Source organism: Delphinus delphis, chromosome 15 (assembly GCF_949987515.2).
Source record: "Delphinus delphis chromosome 15, mDelDel1.2, whole genome shotgun sequence".
NCBI lineage: Eukaryota > Metazoa > Chordata > Mammalia > Artiodactyla > Delphinidae > Delphinus > Delphinus delphis.
In genome coordinates this window covers 42,938,593-42,946,589 of record NC_082697.1, presented here as the reverse complement: position 1 = coordinate 42,946,589, position 7,997 = coordinate 42,938,593, and the positions used below count along the sequence as shown (strand labels likewise).

General features: G+C 42.8%; 1 protein-coding gene across 2 annotated transcripts; it reads right to left on the bottom strand.

Moving 5' to 3' along the window:
* Positions 1-590: 590 nt before the first annotated feature.
* On the bottom strand, positions 591-3,149 carry OTOR (otoraplin). Of its 2 annotated transcripts, XM_060032912.1 has the most exons (4): positions 3,013-3,149; positions 2,507-2,646; positions 1,490-1,600; positions 591-641 (listed from the first exon to the last, which is right to left on the bottom strand). In XM_060032912.1, exons 1-4 carry the CDS (start codon positions 3,125-3,127, stop codon positions 618-620), a joined length of 390 nt encoding a protein of 129 aa, XP_059888895.1. In that variant the 5' UTR covers positions 3,128-3,149; the 3' UTR covers positions 591-617. The 2 variants fall into 2 exon arrangements, with proteins under 2 accessions (XP_059888895.1, XP_059888894.1); XM_060032911.1 differs by lacking the exon at positions 591-641 and having other exon boundaries at positions 1,271-1,600.
* Between the last annotated feature and the right edge of the window lie 4,848 nt (positions 3,150-7,997).

The following is a 7,997-nucleotide window of genomic DNA, read 5'->3' as shown; positions in this document are numbered from 1 at the left end:
GTGAGACATTTTTTTAAAGAGAAATTTAGAGGCATAGTCCAAACATCTATGAGTCCAAACAGCTCTTTTTCTTCCCCAACAGCTTCACATCCCAAAGGCATCAAATATTAAAAGCAACAACAATCCTAGAATACTCCTTGATGACATAGCCCCTTTGTGTACATTATAATACTCCAACTGGCCAGAGAGACAAATAAGTAGAAAACGTCATGTCCGAAGAAAAGATCTATGACCTAAGTTTATATGGGGCTCCAAAGAGCTTAGAAGAATTACTGTTTAGAAATAACTATAAATGAACTACCTTCTATATGATCCCTGTGTAAGAGAAGATTCTCTAGGCTGAAAAAAATTGTCTACTTTCAATTCATCCACTTAGCCAAAGGTTACCCTGTCCCAGTGGGTGGGAAGACCAGGCTCGGAGAACACCCCCTCCCCCCTGCCCTTTCCCCCTCCTTCCTCTCTCCTCCCGCCCTCCCCTCCCCTTTATCTGCTATCTCCAGCCCCAAGTGAAACCCTTGAAACAAAAGTCAGAAATTAGGGACGTGTATTTTTTGGTTATTTTCGCTTTTTTCTTTGTTTTTGGTGTTTCCTTTCTATCTGCAAATTTGTCTAACTTCTTACTCGCAGAAGAAGTCAATATCCTGGAAAAAAACAAAAGCAAAAAAAGATTGAACTGAGCGTGCAGGGTCAGAAAACAGATGTAGATTCTTTACTTCAAATCATATGTCATCAAAGGGAAATTTGGATTTAAAATAAGCAAAGTCTGAACCCCAAAGACTATGACACAAGTATTACTTTAAGTCAAAAACTACTTAAAGTAAAGATTCTCAAATACACTTTTAATTTATGGTTATTTGACACTCTCAAGCTCAATGCTAAGACATGATGACAAGCGAGTCGCATTTGTGTAGGTTGGCAATGTTTTGAAGTTATTTTGCACAGCCGTTAGCTCCAGGAGAATCGTTTCAAAACAACCACCTTGCAAAGTAGCTCAAAGGGGATCTTTTATTTCTGTTCTGGGTATACAAGACCCCAGGGCATTAGGAAGAGTACAATTTTTTTTCATGCATAAGTAGAGTCTATCTATCACAAAAGTAGGCATTCAAACATTTTCCAGAATGTTTTGATTTTGTCAAATACAGGTGCTGATTTTTTTCTCAGCCCAAGTCTTTAGTCAACAAGTGTACCCATCAGTTAAGAGTCAGCTAATATTATGTTGGTTTCTTTCTTTGTGACATGGAGCCCTTTCCAGGATAACTTGCATCTAAAACAAAGGGGGTTGGTAGAGAAATTTCACTAACCTTTCGACATTGATAGTAGGTATAAAAACTCCCCCAAATCTCGTTGTCTAGAGATGTCACCACTGAAAGTGTCGGGGGGCTTTTCATGATGCACCTCGTAAGTTGCATGATGCATTATTCCCACCTGCCTACATCTACATTATTACCTTGAGATCTGAGTCCTTCCCTGGCACCTCCAGGACGCTTACCGTGGTGGGAACTTCCTTGGTGGCTTCTTGGTACACGTGTTGCTCCTGGACCAAGTTGCTGGGGAAATAACCCACAGTTCCCATCTCGTCCTCAGGTTGATCGCCATAAACCTGAGTGCCCAGAAGTGTCACAGTGAGGGGAAAGCTGATGTGAGTCGTCTTTTAGAAACCCTCAGGCATCCTCTTTGCTATCCATGAGAATTACATAACTGCCAGTGCTTTGCTTCTCAGTCTGGATTCTGGGGGGCTCAGACCCAGATTTGAAGTCAACCCACAGAAACTGTGTGTGTGTTCTTTTGTGGCCTAATCTTCCTGGTCTCCCTACTTTAGCATTTCTCTATGCAATCTTGTGAGCTGCCTGAAATCTTTTTTGGAACCCATAAATAAAGTCTGCACCTTTTTAAAAAAGGTAAACAGACACGGTTATTTTAAAGGACTTTTAAAGGACTCTATTTTTAAAAATTCAAATGAACAGGTCTCAAGTCAATCTAAGATTTAATTCTTTATTACTTGAGAATTTATCTCTGGTGCTGGAGCTGCAGCTGCAGTGGAGGACAGTAAATCAATCCGGCTTCATCCCTCCCTAGGGCCCACCCCTGCACGTTTTAACTGAAGAAAGCAGATTCTTTGGAATTAAAGACGGTGCTAAAGTTTCCTTAAAAATATTGAAACGTAGCCTGACTGCCAGTACACATGCCTTTTACTTGGCAAATCCACTCAAATATTTTTGAATAAGTTTCAAACTCTTTGGGATGTTCAAGCCCCCATGTGTTTCACTAGATTTCTTGCCAAACCATCAAATAAACCTACATTTGGTTTTGTTATGAAATTTTCTTTGTTTCTTCAAAATGCAATAAAAGCAAATATACATGAATTTTTGCACTGGTATCCACAGCATCTATATTGTTCTTAACAGCTAGTTTTAAATATTAAAAGGCATTGCAGATAGGTAACAGAGGAAAAATTAAGAGAAACATATGTCAAGATGTGTATATATATTAAATAATCTCGTCTTACACTGCCAGCCCAAAATTCTCCAGCTTCTTTTTCTTTTACCAGCTTTGAGTAAACATAGATCCACTGCCCTTTTTTAACGTTAATGAATCTACAGTCTGGGGCACTGTAATCTTCTTGAGCTCGGGCCAGAGAAATAGTATCTGGAAGAAAAAAACACTGAAATGTTTATCTAGAAGAAAAAAACATTGGCTCCTGGATTTTATCACAGCAAAAAGGCAGAGCATATAAGAAAACTAGGAAATCAGAGTGACTAATACCTCCTAATTTATAGCTCATGTTCAGTTCCAGAAGATAACTAAGGTATTAAAGCAGCACCCAGCAGAATCTTAGCCAAGTGAATTCTTCATGGTAAGACACAAAAGGCACAGACCAGGAGAAACAATGCTAATCCCATGCACATTAGAGAAAATTCACTTACAAGTACAATTAGATTTTATGCTATTGTTGCATATTTCTTTTTTGATTATATAATAGAAAGGTAAGGAAAGGCATAAAAAAGTCCTTACAGACACACTCGTCATCTGCACACAGCTTCCTGGAAGCAAGTCTGTCCATAAATATTCCATGCACGGCACTTATGGCCACAAGACCTGGGAGGAAAAGTAACAATAGTCTTGCCATCTTCCTTTTTTGCTGTTTTTGCTTTTGCCCTTTGAGTGGAAGTGGAGACTGACTTCAGTGCTCCCTGTCTTTTATGTGAAAGCCAGACATCTGGGTAAGTCCCCCGGCCAATGGGGAGGTGGCTACCGTTTCTCTGCTTTCATAACAGCTACTGGGCTCTAGGGGCTAGTTAGCATCTGATTTCCCAAAGAGACTCAAACTCTGTGTCTTTTTTACACACAAATTGTATCCAAAATGGTCCACCATTGTTAAAGTCACTTTCACTGTGGTTTATTGTATCAGGAAGACATTGTTGAAAGAACTATGAGAATTTTAAGTCATTTAAAAAATGTTTTTAGTTCAAACCTCATAGTCTTTCAATGTACGAGCAAAGATGTACTAACTGCAGGAAACTGTTGCAGATGTGAGATCTATACCCTTAATACAAATAATTTTGATTTAAACATTTAATAAACATCTGGATTTATATAATAGATAAGTTAAGGATGCTTACATTTACAAATCATTCATGATAGGATTCTTAGGAGTCATGTCTGTTGGGGCAAGCATGGACTGTAACACAAGACCCTACTAACGGGGGGTGGTGGGGGGAGAAGGGGTAGGTGGGCTGGGAGAAATGGAACAGGCTTTTTTTCTACCTCCTCTCTCGGAGATTTTTGAAATTCAGTCTCAAAACGCTCATGGCTCATAGAGGAGGGAGTAAAGCTGGAGGTTTGTTTCTCCTCGAACCCCCATGCCTGCCTGGCCTGCTTCCGGGCATCTTTCCCATGGGAAGAGGGGCACAGTTACAAGTCATCAAAGTTGAAGCGCTGGGACTTCCCTGGTGGTCCAGTGGTTAAGACTCCATGCTTCCAGTGCAGGGGGTGAGGGTTCAATCCCTGGTTGGGGAATTAAGATCCTGCATGCCACGTGATGCAGCCAAAAAAAAAAGGGACAAAGTTGAAGCGCTAATACCTGTCCCCATCTAGTCAACAAATATTTCCTGAGCATCTGCTATGTGCCAGGCACTGTTGTAGGCACTAGAGACAGCCATGAATTAAAAAAGGTCTGCACCCAAGGGTTTACTTTCTATTGGGAGAAGGAGACAATAGGTTTCTGCATGTTGTAGGGTGTTTGGGATTTTTTTTCTCTCATAAGGTGGCCCCCTGCCCCCTCATTATTTCTAGACTAGAGGCCCTGTCAGGCTGCCCTGTCGAACTTGGTTGCTGATAAAGTTTTAGAGCAGAACCCCCTTTTCTCTCCCCCGAAACACTGTCACCTGACAAAATGAGGGACGAGCATTCAACTTACAAAATAGGTACAAAACAATTTTCCAAGGGATAAACTGGTAAAGCACAATATAGTACAATGAAAAAGTTTGATTGTTTTAGGGATGTGTGTGTCTGTAACAAAGTTTTACTGTTTGGGTGTGTGTGGTGTAGGGGTGGGAGTGGCGTGTTCTTTTCAAGGGAGGATCTCTTATACGGCTGGCCCTGATGCGGAAGCTCGTGAAATCCAGTATCTTCATTATAGACGAGGAAGCTGAGGCTCAGCACAGGCCAGAGCTGCCTTTCTTCACCACTCCAAGGGTCAGCCAGCAGGATTGTGGTCCAGTGCTGTTTCCATGCATCCACTGTCAACTTAGAATTGGGGTTTTAAGTTCTTTATTTCCTGTTTCACTTCAAGGAAGGGATGAATTAGAAATCATTTTTGAAAGCAGAATGCCAGTGCATTTTTTCTTCCTATAATCTAGGGGCCTAAGAGGATCTCTCGGAAAATGAAAGCATCGATCAAAATCCTCTTTATCCTGATCAGGCAGCTGTTTTACAGACTGCGACAGTCTCCAGCCAGCTGTCAACACAGGAGAGTCAAAAGACAATTGCCGTTTGAGAGGCACTTTCAGAAATGAAGACTGCGCAAACTCAGATGGCCACACCCTAGGCAGGTCCCCAAAGCGGAGTGAAATGTTGAATACAGCCACGTCTGAGCTGTCACAACAACGTAGCCAACTAAGCTGATGCTGACACAAAGCCATCATGGGCCATTTGAAGGTGGAGAACTAAGAAAAGAGATGCCAAGCCTTCTGAGTGCATCCTGGGCAGGCCTGGTACGTCCCAGCATTCTGCAGTAGGCAGAGACCGGGTGAAGACTAGAGGCCTCTTTGTAAAATTTTGCTCACAAATAGGAATTTAAACTTAGAATAACTCAGCAAGCTGTCGTGGCCGGTAGCACACTCGAGTCACCACAGCACATTAGGAGGGTCCAGAGAAGGGCTCTGTCCTGAGCTTACTTCCCTCCTGCTTCTGCATTTTCAGATAGATTCTTTGAGGCTTTAATCCCCCAAAGACATTTTTTTTCCTTTAGTTCCTAAATTAGCTTCTCAGTCTGGGGTTCTTAAAGTGGAGGCTGTGGTTCCTTTAGGGTCTAAAAATGGGCTTTTACAGGGACTTCCCTGGTGGCGCAGTGGTTGAGAGTCCGCCTGCCGATGTAGGGGACACGGGTTCGTGCCCGGGTCCGGGAAGATCCCACATGCCGCGGAGCGGCTGGGCCCGTGAGCCATGGCCGCTGAGCCTACGCATCCGGAGCCTGTGCTCCGCAACGGGAGAGGCCGCAGCAGCGAGAGGCCCGCGTACCGTAAAAAAAAAAAAAAAAAAAAAAAAAAAAGGCTTGGACAAGTGGACGGGGCGGAAGCAGCCTCCTCGCCTTGACGTACAAGACCCTGCATGATCTGGCCCCTCCACCCCTCTGAGGTCACCTTCTGTCACTCCCCCTCACTGGCTCTGTTCCTGGCACACCAGCAACTTGAAAATGCAAAGCTCATTTCTACTTTAGGCCCTCTAAGCTTATTGCCTGGGATACTTTTCCTCCAGATACTGGTCTTCTGCTCTCTGATAGTCAAGATGTCTCCACCGACAGACCAGTTTAACAGAGCCAGTCCTGCACTCCCGCAACCCAATCCATCCATCACTTGATCAGTGGTCACTGTTCTGATGCACATTTCACTACCTGGCATGCCTTGTTTACTTACTTGGTGATTTGTCCCCCTGACACCACAATGAAAACTCCACGAGGTGGGGACGTCCACTGCTCTATCTTTAGCACCCAGAAAAATACTCGGTACTCGTAAATAGGTATTCATTGAATGAATGCATGATCCCCGAAATTAAATGCTTAGGTGTATACATGCATGTGTACTCTTTTTTTCTGGGCAAAGTCCCTAGGTTTTATCAGGCCTAAAGAGATGTTCATTACACCCCTCAAATTAAGACTCATTGACTAAATGATTAGGGCAGAGATGCTGGGGTCCTGCCATCAAAGCATGGTCTCCAGACCAGCAACTTTAGCATCACTTCATAAAGTCTCTCAGACCCCAGCCCAGTCCTGCTAAATCGGAATCGACTTTTTAACAAGATACAAGTGATTCGTATGAACATTAAAGTTTGAGAAGTGCTGCTCGAGGGCAAATCAAATACAGCACAAATTTTTAGCCAGGATTTCACATTCGTCATCAGGTCTTTGCTGGATACAATATTTTCAAGGGACAAAATGCCTGTTAAGTACCCAAACAAAATACTTTAGGCCTTTAAGTTTAAAATGGAGATGTGAGACTCTCCGAATAGTTTCCATTTTGACGCCATCTTCTATAGACTACCTTTGAAAAATATAATTTGAACTAATAATCTAATCATATAAGCCACTTCATAAAGGTAGAAATCTGCTTTGTTAGTTCTTAACTTTGACTCACGTTGGACTCAATCGGGGAGCTTAAGAAATATTGACGACTGGGTTTCACCCCTAGAGATTGGGATTTAATTTATCTGGGGTGTAGGTTAGGGATGGGCATTTGAAAATATCTCCCAGATGATTCTAATATGCAGCCAAAGTTGAAAGTTAAATGCAAGTTGAAAACTGCTATATTTAATGGATAACAACATCTGCTCCCTCTAGACCCTCCGTGCAACTCCCACAGATCAGTAAGTTAAGGATGGTCAGAAGATCCTAGTTTGATCGAATCTTTTTCAAAATATAGTTACTAAACACATGGAGATTAATGGGCCTCGAGAAGAATAAGTTACAAGTAAGGAGAGGGGAAAGGCTAGAATAAACTCAGTGCTATTGGGTTGCAATCAGAGGTACTGTTGCAAATTCATTATTTTTAGTATAAAAGGTTAGGACAGGCTGAGGAACTGACAGGAAACTAAAGAGACATGACAACTACACTCAACACATGATCCTGGATTGGATTCTCGGGTCATGATTGGGACATCAATCAATAGGATGGGGACTTCCCTGGTGGCACAGTGGTTACGAATCCACCTGCCAATGCAGGGGACACGGGTTCGATCCCTGGTCTGGGAAGATCGCACATGCCATGGAGCAACTAAGCCCGTGTGCCACAACTACTGAAGCCTGCACACCCTAGCGCCTGCATGCCGCAACTACTGAGCCCATGTGCCGCAATTACTGAGCCCATGTGCTGCAACAAGAGAAGCCACCGCAATGAGAAGCCTGCGCACCGCAACAAAGAGTAGCCCCCACTTGCCACAACTAGAGAAAGCCCGTGCAGCAACGAAGACCCAACACAGCCAAAAATAAAATATAATAAAATACAAAAAAATAAATTGGATGAATGTTATTCCTTGATGTTGCTGGTCATCTAGAAGTTATGTGGAAGAGTGGTCTTGTACTTAGGAAATTCACACTGAAGTTTTTAAGGGGGTAACAAGCAATCAGGTCAACACACTGTCAAATGGTTCTGCTAGGGCTCAGGGTGGGCCTCCCCGAAATAAGGTATATTGATTATTTTGAATTAGTTACTTAAGGAACCGCCAATGCAAAAGTGACACCCTGACCCTCCTTTCTGCCAACCAGAAAGCAGGAAATAAACCTC